Raw genomic sequence first — 19,342 nt, forward strand, 5'->3', positions numbered from 1 at the left:
GTTGGCCAAGCATTGTATATGTCGGTAATCTATTCCAATCCAGAAACACTGAACAGTTACTATTTTGTAAGTTATTGCACTGAGTGAACTACAAAGTCATCATCCATGTCTTTAAAGGGCTTACAATCTAGAATGGGAGATAAGAAATGTGGGAGAAAAGACATATACATTAACTTTCATCCAAATGATAGGATAATGAAATCATGACAAGTACAAAGAAAGTGATTCTATAAGTAAGGCTCCAGAGGTGGAAATGATCTGGCTTTGGAGAACAGGAAAAGTTCTGGGGAGGATGTAGTTTAGGAGACAGACCTTCACAGGTGGGTAGCATTTCAACCAGTGGAAATGGTTATGGGAAATGGAGAGTGCTATCTCATGATGGTGATGATGATGATGATAACAATAATGGCTAGCATTTATATAATAATTTTGTTTGCAATTTACAAATGTTCATTTGCTCACAATAACCCTGGGAGATAGGTGCTATAATTATCCCCATTTTACAAATGAGGAAACTGGACCAAACAGAGTTTAAATCAGTTGCCTAGGGTCACAGAAAACTAGTCAGAACCTGAGGTAGGATTTGAACTCAGGTCTTCCTGACTCCAAGTCCAGAGCTTTTTCCACTACTAAATGCTATAACTAGACATAGAGAGTAAGGAAAAAGAAGGCTATATTCAGGGAACACTGGGAAGAATATGGAAGCTTTGAGGTTTTTTATTGTTAGTTAAACATTTATTAAGCACTTACGTGTGAGACACTGCAAAGAAGGGCAAAAACAAAGCTATTGTTTGTTTCTTTTGATATATGTGAAAGGTAAATAGAGAGGAAAAAATCATTCTTACCTTAGCAACTGATCTTCCAGACCAGATCTGGTCACAGTGAAATTAATGATAGTAACTTTAATGCAGACCTGGAAGAAAAAGAAGCATGGTAGAGAAAAGATAATTGTTCCAATAAAGAATGATCAAAGAACACCAGTTGTGGCTCATCATTAAATCATAGTTAAGGTGGGGAAAGTCACCTTAAAACTCACATTTTCAATTAGACTAGCTTGTTGTTGCATTATAACTCTGTTCACATATGTTGATATAACTGAGGCCAAACTGGGTCCTCTAAGAGGTAACTAACTATACACTGTAAAAGCACAAGAAAAATGATTGGTCTACAACACAAAAGTTAGTTTTTTCCAGAGACACTAACCTCATAAAGAAGTTACAGAAAATTTATTGGAGGGAAAAAGACATTTCATTAAGTGAAACATTATGTTGTTTATTTTGATTTTTTAATTTTTTTAAATTAGGAATTGTTCATATGTGGACAGTTTTTTCCTCCTTAAGCTTATTTCAAACTAAAATGAGTCTTATAAAAATGCAAATAACTAATCTATAAAAGTTAGTGCACAGGTTGCCTTCCTAAGCCTCCCATTGGAAATCTGGGCACCTTGCATTCTGGAAATGACAGCTCAGTGATGTGCCTGTAATCAGACTCACCTAGCTAGAGGTAGAATTATTTTCTTCTCCATCCTCTCCCCATCCCATGATACATTTTTTTCTTTCACAAGAAGCTTGTTACCCATTGGATTGCTAGTTTTTCATAGTTGGGATTCACCTTGTATTTCTTTACCCTGAAGACAAGCTAATGTAGAAAATGATTCTACCTAAAATTCAGTTGTTTGAGAAGAACCCAAGGGTTATTCAAATGTTAATCAAAACTTTTTAAGAGAATCAAAATGCTAACTCAAGGAATACTTCACTCTTTGGTAATTTTATTAGGAATTCAGGCATATTTGGCCTGGATATTTCTTAACAACTTGAATAAAATGAGGGACTAGGAGTGAAGGACTGTAATATAGAATTATCATGTAATAATGATAGAGATAGGACCTAGATCTGTGATTTTATAGGTACAGAAAATTCCAGGTGAGGAAAATTCCTTTATCAATCTTATTTGCAATACAGAATCTTAGGAGAGTTGTCTAGAACATTGAGATCTTAAGTTAATTTGCCCAGAGTCACATAGTCAGAATGTTTTGAAGGCAGGACTTCAACCCAGGTCTTTTTGATTCCAAAGTCTTACTCACTAACCATTACACCACTTTGCTTCTTAGTAATAATAATGACTCTTATTTATATAGCCCTTTAAGATCTATGAAGCACATTTCTTAGAATTGCCTATGAAGTGGATAGTAGGATGTGGAAAATGAGGAGCCTACCTGCCACCTTATGGGAACCCTCAAAGTGTCAGGAAATCCACAATTTTGTATTACTCCATTAGAAATTGGCCAGGGCTCATAGTATCCAGAGAGGAAGTGGGTCCTATTATTATCCAACTGTGGCTTGGGAGTGTGTGTTTGGAAGTACTGGAAGCCTTTTACTGGAAGTCTGCAAAGCACTTTGCATCTATTAACTCTTTCAATCAACAACTCTACAAGGTAGGTGTTATTATTAATGTCCCCATTTTACATATGAGGAAACTGAGGGACCAGGAGGTTAAGTGACTTGGGTAGGGTCACACAGTCAGTATATGTCTAAGATGGAATTTGACAGCAGGCTTTCCTCATTCCAACTCTAGTGGAACTCTATTTATAAGGGAAAAAGGCTTCTGGGGGGGCCAAGAGGGTAGTCATGGGACAGGGGATGGGATTCATTCAATAATAGGATGGCCCAGAAAGTTGGGTCTTTGATGCTTGAGGGGGGTTCACGGAAGTACCTCAAGGAGGACTAAATAATGCCAATACTTGAGGAGGAAATGGAAAGGATGTTTGATGAAGGGATGGCATCAAGGCTGAAATGAGCCACTCCACATTGTCTTAGGATCCAAGAATGGGGCAATGGAGTCTAACTCCAGGGAGCCAGTTCATACCTCAGGGAGATAGTGGGGATTGGGCATCTTGGTCGTCATGTAGAACTTAAAGTTTTTGTCGTAGTCAATGTCGGAGTCTCCAAGGCGTATGAGCATTCTCCCGCCACTCACAAAAGTCTGTTTCAAGAGGACTGGTTCCAGGGCAGGGTCCAGTGTTTCCTTTAGCTTTGACAAAGAAATTGGAACCATTGAGAACGGCATCAGCTACTCTGGTACACTCTACTGGACCTGAAAAGTTCCCATGGGGATAATAATCTAGTGCTGGAAGACACTTTGGAGATTGTCCTGTCCAACTCGAGCATTTGACACATGAGGAAACTGAGACCCAGAGAAGCTCATTTCACTGATCTCCAAAACTTCTCTTGAGCCTCTCTGGGACCTCAATCTGGTGTGGGATAGCTTTAAAATTGGGAAATTGGGTCAGTCCATCAACAATGACTCCCAGAATGCTCTCTGATGACCTGAAGACCCAGAAAATGGGCTTGTGATTTCATTAGGACAGGGAACCCTCCAATGAGAAAACTCCTTCTAGCCACATGTGTCAATAACTCCTCCTTCACTTAGAGTTACGTAGAGTAAAAAATGAGACCCTCTCCACATAGCATCTGGCCCGCAGCATTCCCGAGTATGGCTCAAACCAGATTAAAATATAATTGGGAAATAGTTAATAAAATAAATAAAAGCTCAAGACATAGGTGATACTGCATTTTAAAACTAAGTCAATATAGAGCCCATAGAAATCCGAATGTATGGATGAGTAGCCTTCATTTCTATTTGAGTTTGACATCATCGATCTAGGACCCTGAAGACCTGACCAGGGGGTCACCAGCCAGTTTGTGTCAGAGATGAGACATGAAATCAGGAAGCTTCCTGTCTTCAAGACCAGCTCTCTATATGCTATACCATGGTGTCTCACTTATAATAGGTAGGCATAAAAGAACTGAGGGACTCTTTCTGCCCTCCATAAGATATAGGCTTAAGCTGCTGCTCCCAGATCACCTTTTCACTACCCCACTACTCCTCTTATACAATTATTTTGGGTAAAAAAGTCATTAAGAAAACCACAAGGCTTCCTTGGTGTAATTTTACTCTGTATAACACCTAAACAACAAATAACTGATTAAAATGGAAAAATTAATTCAGTCAATTGATTGTTCAGTTTCAATAGCACACACACACACACACACACACACACACACACACACACACACACACACACACAAACCAAACCAAACTGGTGTGACTGATTTCAGAATGGAAAGAACAGGTTCTTTCGCTACTATATAGAAATATGCTATGTAGGCAGCCCAGTGCCTTGTATGTAGTAAGTAATGAATAAATACTTACTGATTACATGAATAGGAATAGGGAAGCAGAATCAGTATCTTATTTTAAAGGAAATGAAAACAAACCTCTTCTAGCAAGACTGGCAACCCAAGTCTAATCGAGTTTTCAAGAGTGCGCAGGAATCCAACGTCTGTCAGCTTAATTATCTTTAGCCCATTCGGAGATTCTTTGTTTCTTATCCAACGATTTGCCTGTATGGGAAAGTCCAGGAAATCAGTGAAGTTTATGCTTAACAACAACAATGATTGCATGGCACTTAAGGTTTATAAAACACTTTACATATGCTATCTCTTTTTATCAGCAGATTGCCAGAAAGTTATGGTTCTTAGATCAAAATAGGTCCACTCTCTTTTTTAAAGTTTCATTAACTATTTTTATGTTCCTCTCACTTCCCAATGACGCCCTATAACCCAATGACACCAATAACTTTTCCTTGTACCAAAGGAACACAATGGCCATGTCTGAAAGCGTACACCTCATTGTACCTCTCTGCTGACTTCACCATCAAGTCCCCTGAAGTGTATTGACCAGAATTTTGAAATTTTTCACTGTTATTTTCATCTCTACTGAGTGTAAGCTCCTTGAGGAGCTTTGTGCCAGTGCTTATAGCACAGTGCCTAGAACGCAGTAGGCACTTAATAAATGTTGCTTACTTTTTTGTTGTTTAACCATTTTTCAGTAATGTATGACTCTCTATGACCCTATTTAGGGGTTTCTTGGCAGAGATAATGGAATAGTTTTCCATTTCCTTCTCCAGCTCATTTTCCAGATGAGGAAACTGAGGCAACCAGGATGAAGTGACTTGTCCAGGGTTACACAGCTAGTAAGTGTCTGACTGGATTTGAACTCAGGAAGATGAGTTTTCCTGGCTCCAGGCCTGGTACTCTATCCACTGTGCCACCTAACTGTCCTTCTACTCACTTAATGGCATTCACTCATTCACACAAGTCTTTGAAACTTTCTCTGAATTCATGTTCATTCCTTATGGTTCAATAATGTTCCATCATGATTTATATACAGTTTGTTCAGCCATTCCTAAATCTGTGGGTCATCCACTTTCATTCCATTTTTTTTTTTGCTCCAAAAGTGTTGCTATCATAACTGTTAACTTTATACAACACTTTACAGTTTGTAAAGAGCTTTCCAAATATTATCCCATTTAATCCTCACAACAATTCTGGGTGAATATACTAGCCCCATTTTATAGGTAAGGATATTGAGACAGACAGAGGTAGAGTGACTTGTACAGTGACTTGTCCAAGGTCACACCGTATCAGGCAGGATGTGAATTCAGGTCTTCCTGACTCTAGGTCCAGCATTCTTTCCATGGCACTACCTAGCTGCCTTTGAAAGATATGGAAGGGGAAAAAGTCTTTCCTGGTCCCCCTTCTGGATTTTTCCTTGATGGCAATGCACAGTACCATGTTTTTAACTCTACATTCTGGCACAACCTGTTTGTTTGAGTCTCTCCTCACTCATGCTTCATATGCAGAAGGACACCCTACCTCCAGTATTCCCAAGATGCTTCCTATTAGAAGGAAGGTGATCCGGGGTTTTGAAGGCTCAACCAGAGAAGCAAACCTTAAGCAGATCCCACCCAGCTGGAAAGGATTCATATATGGACCCAGTAATGGCTCTTTTATCTGTCACTGGAAGACCAGGCTTAGATCAGTACAAAGGTTCTCTGACTGCAGGGTGATGAACTGTTTGACCATAGCAACTTGTGAAGAATATCCATTAAGTCACAGAGGTTTGCAATCTGTGCCTGTGGAAGGATCCTTTTTAAAAATTGTCCTTAGCTTTCTTTTGACACTCTGGCCTCTACCACTCATGCCTTTCTTACACCACCATCCCGTGCTGGTCATATGACCCTAATGGAGAAGTCACAGATTTTTTGTTTGCATGTTGTTTCCCTATTCCTTCCCCACCCCCAGTCATTAGACTGTGTGTAGCAGCTGCACTTATTGCAGTGCTGGACATATAGTAGGTACTCAACCAATATTTCTTGAGAGACTGACTGATAGGTTCTTCTGCTTTACCACTCCCCCTCTGTGCCCTCTGTGATCTAGCTAGCCTGGCCTATTTCTTGTTCCTCATGTAAGGCACCCCATCTTCTGACTTAATTTACACTGGCTGTCTCCCTCATGTCTAGAATGCTTTCCCTCCTCCTGTCTGACTCCCAGCTTTCCTTGCTTCTTTCAAGACTCCGTTCCAATCCCACCTTCTGGGGGAGGCCTGTCCCTATCCCGCCTGCCCAATCCTTTCCTTCTGAGATCACCTTCCATTTACACTGTGTATGCCTCTTGAATGTTTCTCTTTTTAGAATATGAGCTCCCTCAGAGTAGAGATTGCTTCTGCCTTTATCTGTGTGCCCAGAACATAATAAATGCTTGTAAACTGTCTGATGAAGGCGGGACAATTTGATTTGTAGAACTAGACAGCTGAAGGATGAGACCGGGTACCTTCTAGATATCCACTTGTTGGTATCCACTCCAACTTCAGAGGGGGAAGAGTGGGGAGGGAAGGGAATAAACACTTATATAGTACCTACTACGTGCTAGGTACTATGCTAAGTATTGTTGAATTGTGTCTGATTTTTCATGACTCCATCTGGGGTTTTCTTTGCAAAGATACTGGAATGATTTTCTTCTCCAGCTCATTTTACAGATGAGGAAACTGAGGCAAGCAGAGGTTAAGTGACTTGCCCAGAGTCACACAGCTAGTAAGCATCTGAGGCCAGATTTGAATCAGGTCTTCCTGACTCCAAGCTCAGTGCTTGATCTACAGCACCACCAGCTGTTACAACCAGGTAGTGTCCCATGGACTGAAATCCTACAGGGTTTATTAAAAAAAAAAAAAAAGAAAGAAAAGAAATTCCAAAACAAGTCTGATGAGGAAGAAAAATAGGAGTTTTCTGAGAGATGTAGATACATAAAATACTCTCAAATCAGCTTAAAATTTTAAATATGTATATATATCTAATACGTATATGTATGTATCTATACATACACATATATGATCAAAACAAAGGAAGATGACAAATGATGAATACAAGAATACTGTAAGAAGATGGGATGGCACTGGGAGGGGAATGGCAGGAGCACTAAAGCTTAGACTGGCATGGGAAGCCAAGGCCAAGAAGAAGGTTCTTTTAGGTTATAGCGGGAAAAGAGGAGGATCCAAGGGGAAACAGGACAGATATTTGGGGTGGATGGGTGCTGAAAACTCACAACACAGAGAAGGCAAAACAATTCCATTGTTACTGTACCTTTTTCTGCCAAGAGGAATAACCTGTGGCTCAGAAATAATAGAATAAAAATGGTCATTGAGGAGTTGACACCCAGGAGAAATAAGGAGAGAGTAAAAAGAGCCCAATGGTCCAGATGAACTCCATACTCAGGGCCTGAAGGCACTGGGAGCTGTGACATTTGAAAGATTATGGAGAATGGGAGACATATTTTATAAGAGGACAAATGTTCTGAATCTTCAAAAAAGGGGTGAGACTGTAGGAGAGTCAGCTTTGTATTCCTGGCAAAATTCTAGAACATCTTATTCAAGAGATGACTAGAAACCATCTGGAAAAGGAAGCTGTGATCACCAAAAGTTCAACATGAATGGGTCATGGACTAACTTTATTTCATTTTTTGACAGAACTGCCAGACTGGTAGGTACATCAGGGAGATGCTACAAATAGGAGTTTTATCTATATTTTAATAAACTATTTGATAAAATACTCCCATGCAATTCTTACAGAGAGGAATGAAAGATATGGGCTAGATAAGAGTGTGGTTAGATGGATCTGGAACTGTGGAAATGGCTGGAAGCCAAAAGTAGTCATTAATGTTTCAATGTCAAGTTACCAAGAGGTCTCCAGTGGAGAGTCCTAGAGATCTCAGTTTGGTCCTGTGCTGTTTGAGGTTTTCATCAATGTCTTTGATAAAAGAAGAGATAGCATTCTTAACAAGTTTGCAGCATCACCAACATGGAAGAAAAAGTTAAATACACTAAACAAGATTGGTGTCCCAAAACACTTTGACAGGTTAGAATAGGGGTTTGACTCCAATAAAATGAAATTTAATAAGGATAAATGAAAAATCTTATACTTGTGTTAAAAAAATCAACTTTATACACACACAGAGATTCTCTTCCTTTCCGCTCTGTCTCTATGCCTTGGCACAGATTGTCTCTTATGTATGTAATGACCTTCCTCATCCCTTTCACCTCTAGAATCCTTCATTATTTGTTGTTCAGTCATGTGTGAATCTTCATGACCCCACTTTCGAGGGTTGTTGGTTTTTTGTTTTTTTGGCAGAGATACTAGAGTGGTTTGCCATTCCTTCTCCAGCTCATTTGACAGATGAGGTAACTGAGGCAGTTGATTGACTTACCTAAGGTCAAACAACTAGTAAGTGTCTGAAACAAGATTTGAACTTGGGAAGATGAGTTTTCTTGATTCAAGGTCCATTAAGCTATCCTCTGGACTACCTAAGTGCTCTAGGGTTCTTCAAAGCTGAGCTTAAAGTCCATCTCTTCTTTAAGGTCGTTCCTGTCCCCCAGATGCTAGTCCTCACTCCTCATATCATTCCCTTGCATTTATTTTGTATATATATTTTATAGATAGAGTTATGTCTATCTACCTATATACCTACCAACCTACCTATCTTTACACATATACATACTGCCTTCCTCTTTAGAATATAAGTTGTTTTGCTCTACAGAATGTAAGTTCCTAAAAGACAGGGACAATTTCATTTTGTCTTTGAATCCTCAGCAACCACTACAGAGCTTAGCACATAGTAAGTGCTTAATGAATGCTTAATGTTGACTGAATGATTGACTATGGAGGTGATAATACTACCGTATTCTATCCTGGCCAGACAACACGTAGATTTTTGTATTTAATTCTGGCATCACTGTTTAGAAAGGTCCTTAATAATCAGGAAAACTTCTGGGTAGGAGTGGGGGCAAGCAGAATCAAGAAAGACCTCCAATCTATGCCATATGAAAGTCAGTTGAAGGCCCTGGGGATTTTTAGCCTGGAGAAGAGGTACAGGAGGTTATGGTGGGTCACCTTCAAGCAATTGAAGGGTTGTTATATGGAAGAGAGTAGATTTGTTCTGTTTATCTATAGAGGACAGAACTAGGGCAATGATTGGAAGTCACCTACATGTGGATTTAAATTTTATGTAAAGGGGAAAACCCCAACAACTTCCTAATAATAAGTGCTATCTCCAATCAATCAATTAAGCACCTACTATGTGTCAGACACTGTGCTAGGCACTAGGGATGCAAGAATAATGAATGAAGCTACAGGTTGCCCGGAGAAATGTTGGGTTCCTTCTCACATCTCTGGGGTTTTTGCCCAGGCTGTCCTCCATTCCTGCAGTCATCTCCTTCTCACTACCCCTTAGAATTCCCAGTTTTCTTCAAAGTGGAGTTCAAGTGCTATCTCTTTCAAAAGACTTTTCTTGTCACTGCCAGTGCCTCCTCACTTCAGTCAGTCAAGAAGCAATTATTAAGCTCCTCCTGCATATCAAGTACTGAGTTTAGCATTGAGGATATAGATTTAAAAAAAAAGACAATCTTTGCCCTCAAGGATCTCAGAGTCTAAGAAAATTTCCCTTCCTTATTGGAGGTTTTCTGGCAAAGACTGAAAGATCTCTTGTTTGATGTGTTGTGGCGAGAATCCTTTTTGGGTTTAGATTGGATTAAATGGCCACTGAGGTCTCTTCCATCCCAGATGCTTCTCTGATTCTACTCTTACTTCCCCATGGTCTTTTGGGGACTCAAAAGCTGAGGGCGTCCAGGGAATGAAGAGATAGCATGAAATACCTTGACACCCCTGTATTCAGTAGAAACTGATTTTCTGTCTCCAAGCAAGATCAAGGTCAATTCATAGTATTATCTGGGCTTAGTGAGATGTAGACTCCTTAACTATTGACCACCTTGAGTTTCCTGTTTGACAGCTGGACCCTTCTGTTGTCTGAAAGGTTGTCTGAAAGGCAAAGCATGCCCCTCTTGCCTTTCTTTCCCTTAGCTTGAGTCAACACAGAGGATCACCATATAAGTCCAAGGATTGAGGGAGCCACATTTTATTATAAGATAGGGTTCATTCCTGGTGGTTCAATACTGTGGTCTCCAGTGATCCAAATGAACTGGCTGGGCTTTGATTTTCTGTTTGTTAATGAAGTAGGACTTCTTACCTGTCATAACTGACTCTGCTGCCAAAGCTTGGAAACTACACAAGATGTGCCTTCTTCTTGGGAAGAAGAACTGAGTACAACTTTGGATCTTAGCAGAAAGGTATAAAATCAGGAATGTGCAACTTAGTTCAACTGGAAATCCTAGGTAGTGTTTCAGGATGTAAGTTGCCTAGGTTCTGTGCTCTGTAACCCTCTCCCTTATGGCTAGTGAGGGGCGTAGTAATCTCATGGTGCTGCTCTAAACTTTCTCTTGCTTTGATGGTTAATTATAAGGCAGCAACATTCTGATTTGTCTCTCTTTTCTGGGTTCCTTCTCTGCTAATGAATGGAGCAGCAGGGGAGAGGTCACTCTTTCCAACTCCATCCTTTCACTGTGGGCAGTGATGAATAAAAGGTGATTTTTCTGGTAAGAGGAGAAGTCTGTCTGTCTCTCTGTCTCTCTCTGTCCTACTCTCCCTCTTCCTTCATGCCCCTATATGTCTCAGGACTTGAAGAGTTTACCTAGCTTCATGTCCAGGCAGGTCCCACAGAGTCCCTGGTCCCCATCCAGGAACTAATTTATTATATAATCATATGTTTTATAGCTTTGGAATTACTCTTAAGGATTCTATTTTCATCTATAAAGTTGTGAAGTAAATAATTTCAACATACTTGTTAGTCCAATTGACAATCAATTTGCATGTTCATTACTGAGCCAATCATTCCACTGATAATTCATGTGTTTCATGGTCCCCATTAAATAACTTTCCCTCTGAAGAAAAACTGCTTTGTTGGACACAGATTCTGGGCTTTCTATGTCCAAGACCTAAAGATCTCCGTGGTCATGTTCCCCAACTGTTTTGGGGTACAGCAGGTTCATGGAAGTTGGAGTTAATAGCTGATGGAAGTTAAAGGTTACCCCTCTTCCAGCAAGCTCCACATAATTTGCTCCTCTGTCAAACATCAGAGAGAGAGAGAGAGATCTCTAAGGCAATGTTTAGCTCTTCAGTTCTATAGTTTTGTAAGCATTTTCATGGGAGTGAAAGTACACATGTTATACTTTTTAAGCCATGACTCCTATACTTTGATTCACTCACAATTTCATCCATGGGGTCACTTTATTGAACCAGGCAGATCCTGACTCATCCATCCCTAGCTTCTCATGGAAACTATGTCCATGCCCTTCCATAAGGGTTTCACAGAATGTGTATCCAATGTGCTTCCTCTGGTTCCCTTGACTCTGTGTAGGTATCGAAGGGCTGTCCGTTGGTTATCTCTCATTTCTCCCAAAATGTCTCACCTTTGTTCTTGGCCAGACCAACACCTCTCTGCTGAAAACTTGTACATCGCTTCTCTTGCATCACCCTTGGCCACAAACATCGTCTCATGAGTAAGACCTGACCACCTGAATACAGAATATGTTTGTATTCCACCAAACTCTTATTCATCATTGTAGGGGCAGCTAGGTGGTGCAGTGGATAGGGCACTAGTGCAGGAGTCAGGAGGACCTGAGTTCAAATCTCACTTCAGACTCTTGACACTCACTAGCTGGGTGACCTTGGGCAAGTCCCTTAACCCCAATTGCCTCATTCTGGGTCATCTCCAGTCATCCTGATGAATATCTGGTCACTGGATTCAGATGGCTCTGGAGGAGAAGTGAGGCTGGTGACCTGCACAGCCCTCCCTCACTCAAAACAAAGTCAAAACAAATGTCATCATCTCTCTGATGGCATGGTCTTCTTCAGCAACGAAGGATGAACACACACACATCTATTCATCTTTGTATTTTGATTTTCACATTGAAGCATAATTGTGCCCATTATGCACCTCTTCACTGTCCTTTGGGTGACTGATCTACTATTTTCATTCTTCAAAGACCATGGCATTCAGGAACTTCCAGCCATACAAGGGAATTTTTTTTGGCTTTATTTTTAAAATTGAAAAAAATTCATTTAAACTTAAATACAAAATGAGGAAAAAAGAACATTTCCATGTACACAGCAAATATAAAGAGAGGATTCGATATAAAACCACAAATTTCCATTTCAGACTGTTCCAGCCATACAATTTTGACAGAAGGATATTTTTGTTAAAATGATGGTCTTTATTTTGAGAGAAGTTTAAGGGTCATTAAAAGCATAGTGCATTTTCTAGAGGAACTTAAGTCTCTTTGTCAGTCTAGCTCATGTATCCAGATACAGATTCTCTTCAAGACAGTGGTGCTGAGAGACCTCTAGACCTTCTATTCAACCGCATATCAAGGTGGTTAGGTGGCACAGTGAATAAAGTGCAGGTCTCGAGTCAGAAAGACCTGAGTTTAAATCCTGCCTTGGATATTTCCCTACCTGAGTCACTCTAGGAAAGTCACTTAGCCTTTCTATGCCTCAGTTTTCTCATCTGTAAAATGGAGACAATAATACCATCTGCCTCATAGGGGAATTACATGCAAAGCATTCTGCAAACTTGTAAGAGCTACATAAATGCTAGTTCTTACTATGTCATGGACAGTGAGCATTCTTTATTGATTTAATATTATAATTATAATAATATAATTTAATATTATATTCCCATATAATTGGCTGTATTCTTTAAGTAAATAATAGATTTTTAAACATATTTTACCAAAGTCTCATTGAATTTAGTCAACTATTGCTCACTTGATCTTGGGGGTCAATCATCAAAGGCCATCGTCGTCCTCGAGTCACCAGAATACCGTTTTCAGTTGATACCAGATCACGTGGTAAGCCATCAGTATTCCACTGCCGTATCTCATAAGGATCCCCCAGGATGTTTATTAGGCTGAAGTCATCGCTTATTGGGATCTCAAGGGACATACACTGTTCAATCCAACAATCTATCAGCTGCCAGAGAGGGAGAGCTTATTAGGTATGGATCCAAAGGACAACAGAAAGAGCAGCAGTTTGGGAGAAAAAGAAATTCCATAAAATTAGAGCAAAGCATCACAGAAAGAACTCCGAACCTAGAAAGAAGAAAAGATGAGTTCCAATTCTAGTTCTCCCGATTATTAGTTGTACAACTTCTGGTAAATCACTTAATGATTCTCAGTTTCTTTATCTATAAAATGGAAATAAAAGCACTTACAGTATCTGTCTTTTACTGTGAGAGTCAAATAAAGTCACACATGTGCTTTGTGCTTGTAAAGCACTACATCACTACAAGTGAATTAATTAATGTTTATGAAGAGGATCCCAAGTCATCCAGATTAATTATATTTGGCACACTCTACTTAATAAGGCAAGGAATGAGGGTAAGAATTTCAGAGGGAAGCCAATTAAAAAGGCTTAAAGTCACTTGGGCAATTAGATTGTACGTATCTAAAAAATTTACACATAGAGTATACTTCATTTCCTAACCATGCTAGATAAAGGAGATGCTGCTTTATTAATCATCATAATAATGCAAGTTCATATAGTTCTTTTAAATTTATAAAAATTCTTTTTCACAATAACCCTATGAGATCAGAATTTTACTTTTACTCATGATGTGCCTCAGGCTCAGTGAAGTCAAATCATTTTAATGCCTAACACTGTTGATCATACTCTTCTCCTTGATAATCTCTTCACTGTAAGTTTTTGGGAGCCCCGTTCCCTCTATTCTCCTCATACTTATCTGTCTGCTTCTATTCTTTTTCCTTTGCTGGACCCTCCTCCAGATCATGCCCTCTAAACATATCTGTCCCTCAGGGCTCCATTCTGGGCCCTCTTCTCTTCTCCTTCTATACCACTTCACTTGGTGATCTCAGCTCCCATGGATTTAATTACCACCATCTCTATGCTCATGATTATGAAATTTACCTATCTTGCCCCAGACTATCTGAAGAACTTCAATCTCACATCTCCAACTGCCTTTCTGACATCTTGAACTGGATGTCCAGTAGACCTCTTAAACTCACTGTATTCAAAACAGAACTCATTATCTTTCCCCCTAAACCCTCTCCATATCCTGTCTTTCCTATGACTGTAAAGGGCAGCACCATACTCTCAATTCCTCTGGCTCCCCACCTAGGAGTCATCCTGGATCCTTCTCTCTCCCTCATTCACCACATCCAAGATGTTGCAAAGGCCTGTTGATTTCACCACTGCAATATCTTTTCAATATGCCCCCTTCTCTCTTCTGACAGTCCTATCCCAGTCCAGGCTCTTGTCACCTCACACCTGGACTACTGTATAGCCTTCTTGGGGGGGGGGGGACAGAGCAACGGGGCATCAAGGTTAGACCATGAGCTGCACTGGTGAGGGAGGATCCAATTCAATTCCCAAAAGTGGGAGTGGCCATAGATCTGGAAAATCTCCGAAGCACTTCCCTGTAGGACCACGTTCCAAGGTTCCCAGCGCTCCAGATCCAAGTTGAGGTCCAGGTCGGAGTCTCGACTGAGATCCAGAAGAAGTTCTCCAAGGCATTATTCTAGATCACATTCTCACTCCCCCTCCCCCACAGATGATCCCAGAGAAGGTTGCACAGTGCAGTTGATCGGTATGATTGGTATGGCACTGAATAAGTAAATTAATTTAGGCAGAATCAGAGAAGTATGTTTTGCAGTATTTTTTTGAAGTATTTTTTTTTTTACATTCTAAATTTTGACTGCTGAAAAATTCCTACTGTAGAAAAACTTTATTTAAAAGGTTTATTCCTACTAAATCCAGGGTAACCTGAAGATTTGACATTTATGTAAAATGCCTCCAAATGGTAAACCAACAATAAACAGTTTAATTTCTAGTTTTCACCACATCAGAAAACTGAATTTTAAAATTAGTTTGTGGAAATAAAGTCAGATGCCTTTTCTCCCTTGCCATTTAGAGAGCACTGTACTTAATATATCTACAACTGAGTGTTACAATTATAATACTGCATGACTCTGTGTTACTAGTATCAGAACTAAAGGTATTTCTATCCAGCAATTACTTAGCGCTGGTCTAAATGTTGTTTGTCAAGCCTTTATATAAATTGTGCAAATAGCAAATAAGGACAATAAGTACAGTCCCATGGAGGCCTTGAGACTTTCCTGGAGGTGGTGACATTGAACTTTCCGCTCCCATGAGCAACACGACATTCCACCACAAATGTAATCTTAATTTTCTGATTTTAGATTACAAATAAAAATGGGTGCTTCATAAAGAATGAGAGAAAAGAACACTTCAGCAGCTTGATGAGTGAACTGAAGACTTTGCCTGTTAATTTTCAAAAATTATGTTGAGAACCTTTTACTTCCCAAAGGAAGTCTGATTCATTCAACTGTTTTGAGGACTGTGTTTAAATAAACTTGTTAATTAAAAAGATAAAAAAAGGGAGGGAGGCAGCTACGGGGCGCAGTGAATAGAGAGCACCGGCCGTGGAGTCAGGAGGATCTGAGTTCAAATCCTCACCTGTATTATGTGGTAATACACCAACTGACGTCAGTGCTGGGTGGATCCAGCGTAGGAGGTGTAGTTGGCGCTCACCGTCACTCTTCAGTCTCACGTCCAGCTTCCGGGTAAGGGAGTCACCGAGTGGCCCCGGCTCTGCCGGAGGAAAGGTTTTCCCTTCCACATGAATTACGGAAATCCTCCACCCTACTCGGACCCAAGCCCAACAGCTCCGTATCCACCATATGTACAGCAACCACCTGGGTCTTATCCTGCTGGGCCTCCAGGGCCATATGCCCCCCCCAGTGCAGGGTATCCATACCACGGCTACCCACAATATGGCTCTCCAGGACCGACCAGAGTGTATCTGGTTGAAGAACGAAAAAGGACTAACACCGCCCAAAGTAACTGCCTAGCAGCTTGCTGGGCTGCTCTCTGTTGCTGTTGCCTTATGGACGCGCTAGACGATTAACCTGCTTCAACTCCTCTTACCAGAAGGCATTGTAACATCGATTGATGGAGGTGTGAGTCCTGACCTCTTTCCATTGCCGTAATGAATGCCAAGTTCTGCACAGCTATCTCAACAACAGCATGATGGAATCCTAGATTTTTAGTGATTTTTTGCTGTTTAATTTAGCGATATGATCTTTATAGTGTTCGTTTTCTAATTTTTGCCATACTTTGACAAATGTGCTAAATGATTTTTTTGGCTAAAGGCTCTAATATGAAATTTATATTTATCATTTTAAATTACACTCATCATGGCAGTGGTAAAAATACAGCAAGACAAGCCACTGGATGATTTCTTTCTTAATTCCTTAATCATGTTGCAATACTCTATCAATACATTTTTCAAAAGTAAAAAAAAAAAAAAAATGGGGCAACTAGCTGATGCAGTGGAAAGGGCATGGCCCGGAGTCAGGAGGACCTGAGTTTAAATCAGGCCCCAGACACTTGACACTTACTAGCTGTGTGACTCTGGCGAAGTCACTTAACCCTGATCGCCTCGCCAAAAAAAATCATATTAATCATAGCACAAAACAAGCCCTTCTTAACTTATGTATGACACTAAAACAAACTTCTCTCCCAAATCTTCCAAATACCATGATTTGTAGCTTTTAGGGAGAAGACTGTCCATTCCTTGGCTGTGGTTTCTGCCCTTAGGGCTTCTTATTCAGCCATTCCAAGGCCCTGAGTGGTGGTGTTAGAATGTCATGAAAAATGAATTGGAAAAAAAAAAAATCTATTTTATTAAATCGTCTCACAGTCCTCCAGGGGGCAGGAGGTGGGGAAAACCGTAGTAAAGAAGTAGACCCTTCTTAGGGCCTTCAGAAGAAATGATTTGGGGAAAAGGTGTCTTCTCATTAGGAAAGAATAGGAAAACAAGTTTACTGGGCTTCAGGAATTACATGGGTGTCTGGGAAAATCAGATGCTGGTGATTTGTAACTTTGATTTGGGGTGAGTGGAGAAGAAAGGGAAAGAAGACCAAGTCTCTTCACCCCAACATCCTTCCCACTCTTCAGAATGTTTTGTAGGGAAGGGAGGAGGGAGGACATTGCTCAGAAGTCCCTAAAGAGTTCAGTCCATTTGTGGTGCGAGGTTGCTGCTCAGTTTCTGGATAGTCCACTCTTTGGCCCCTGCCAGGGAGATGTTGAAGTTCAAAGTGAGGTCAGAGGAGGAAGACGTAGAAGAGGGTAGAGTGAAATCTTGGTTCTTGGGACTGTCTTGAGAATCCGTGACCACACTAGTTTCGCTAAATGTAGATTTTGATGCTGGTTTGGGGCTCTCACACACCGCTTCAATTCAGGTGGCGCTGCTCCCCTCCTCTACCTCTATTGACAACAGGCTCTGGTAAGGGACCACTCTGGTGCTCCTGGGATAGTATCACTTTAACCAGAACTCTTCTGCCTCCTTGTCCACCTCCAGCAGCTTGGTGGTCTTTCCCCCAGCCTTGATGGCAGCCACCACATCCCCCATGCAGATTCCATTCACCTCCACAATCCGGTCCTGGGCCTGGAGCCCTGAAGCCTCAGCTGGTGAGTTGGGGGGGTCCACAAAGCGGATGTACTGGCAAGGTTTAGACTTGTCACGGTTCAGGGTGAAGCCATAGCCACTGGGACCTTTTCTCAGAGCACAATCGGGGTTTCAGCTCCCTGTTCCTATCGGCTCTTCTCTGCCCACGGCTCCCCGGCCGCACCGCAGCGCTGCTCTTGGCCTCCATCCATCTGCTCCTCCGCGTCCTTGTGCGGGGCAGGCTTGGCCCAGTGCGGGGCAGGCTTAGTCCAGTGCAGAGGAGGCTCGGCCGGACCCTTCCCGGGCTGGCCGCATGGTAGTTCTTCCCGCACCTGGATGCCTCGCTTGTGCGGACGCTCGTCCTTTGTCCCATGGCACGGAATTGAGCACAGCTCGGCTGCGGCTCACCACCTTCTGGTGATTTGTGCTCCACCTTCTCGCCTTTGGTCACCAGTCAGCAATTCCTCCTTTTCGGCCTGCGAACTGGCTCCACAAGCCGGACAATCTGGCACACTTTGCCCTTCTCCCAGTAGCCATTCGGCTCCTTCTCCAGGTTTCAGAGTCGGGTCAGGAGGCTCCCGGAGTCCGGGTCTGCTCTCCTCTTGCTCCAGGGCAGCTCAAGGGCTTGCAATGAGGGCCGGTTCCCCAATCACTCCCTCCCTTCTCACTCCCCCCCCCCCCAGGACTCAACAAGGAACCCCCGGCCCGGAAGTGGGGAGGAAATACACGTGAAGGGGTCCCAGCGAACTCCTCTAAGTGTTGAAGGAAAGCGAAGGGATAAATGACAGTTCCGCACGGTGCTTGAGAGTTCCAGAACCTGTCACAGCCCCTTAACCAGGAGGGGCCGCTTAGACCCAGTTAGGAACCAGCGGAGGAAGGGGGTGGGGTGCTCCATGCCCGGTGGAGTGGTTACAACTAGGAAGTACCTAAGGTAGGGTTTGCACTCAGGTCTTTCTGACCCCAAGGCCAGTACTCTCTCTCAAATGCCACCTAGCTGCCAACACGCCTTGCTTGAGTTCACACAACTAGGCAGTCAGGATTTCAGTCTCCAACTTTTGCCTGTAAATCTAATGCTCTTTCCTCTCTATTGCATAGAATTTTTATGGTCAGAAAAGAGTAGAAACTAAGGTTTTCTGAGGGGCATTCTGAGAACTCGCCATTCCTGCCATGGCCTCCTCCTTCCTCGCCTTGCCCAACCTTACCAAGATGCTTGCCACCTCAGAGTAATTCTTCTGTGGTTTAGGCTGCATTGGTTGCCCTGCTGCTCGGCCCCAGGATGTGTGGGGGCTAAGGTCCCCAAGAATGGGGAAGGTGAAGGTAGTAGAATCAGACAGGCAGCCAGGTGGTTGGGGCTGGGACATGGTTAGGGGATTGGCTGTCTGCTCCTGGCCTGCTCTCAGTGTCTCAGGAGGACAACACCTCTTTCCAAGTGTTAGAGGCTCCCCAGGCGATCATAGGAGAACTGGAAGACTCAACCTGGTGAGGCAACGGTGAGGGCACAAGATGGCACTGGTGAAAGACCTGGGGCAGGGGTGGGAACCTGCAGCCTAGAGGCCACATGTGGCCTTCTA

At 41.9% G+C, this 19,342-nt stretch overlaps 1 protein-coding gene and 1 pseudogene across 2 annotated transcripts in view; both read right to left on the reverse strand.

Annotated features, from left to right (window-relative positions):
- Positions 1-19,342, reverse strand: part of DNAH6 (dynein axonemal heavy chain 6) — a 220,215-nt gene that overhangs the window by 53,069 nt on the left and 147,804 nt on the right. For both annotated transcript variants that reach the window (XM_072637006.1, XM_072637007.1), the window contains exons 55-58: positions 13,052-13,255; positions 4,278-4,403; positions 2,866-3,030; positions 846-913 (exon numbers count right to left, since the gene is read on the reverse strand). In XM_072637006.1, the coding sequence (XP_072493107.1) occupies positions 846-913; positions 2,866-3,030; positions 4,278-4,403; positions 13,052-13,255 (563 nt within the window). The remainder of the gene's footprint in view (positions 1-845; positions 914-2,865; positions 3,031-4,277; positions 4,404-13,051; positions 13,256-19,342) is intronic.
- LOC140529999 (Na(+)/H(+) exchange regulatory cofactor NHE-RF1 pseudogene) lies at positions 13,265-19,132 on the reverse strand (annotated as a pseudogene).

This window comes from Notamacropus eugenii, chromosome 1 (assembly GCF_028372415.1).
Source record: "Notamacropus eugenii isolate mMacEug1 chromosome 1, mMacEug1.pri_v2, whole genome shotgun sequence".
Lineage (NCBI taxonomy): Eukaryota > Metazoa > Chordata > Mammalia > Diprotodontia > Macropodidae > Notamacropus > Notamacropus eugenii.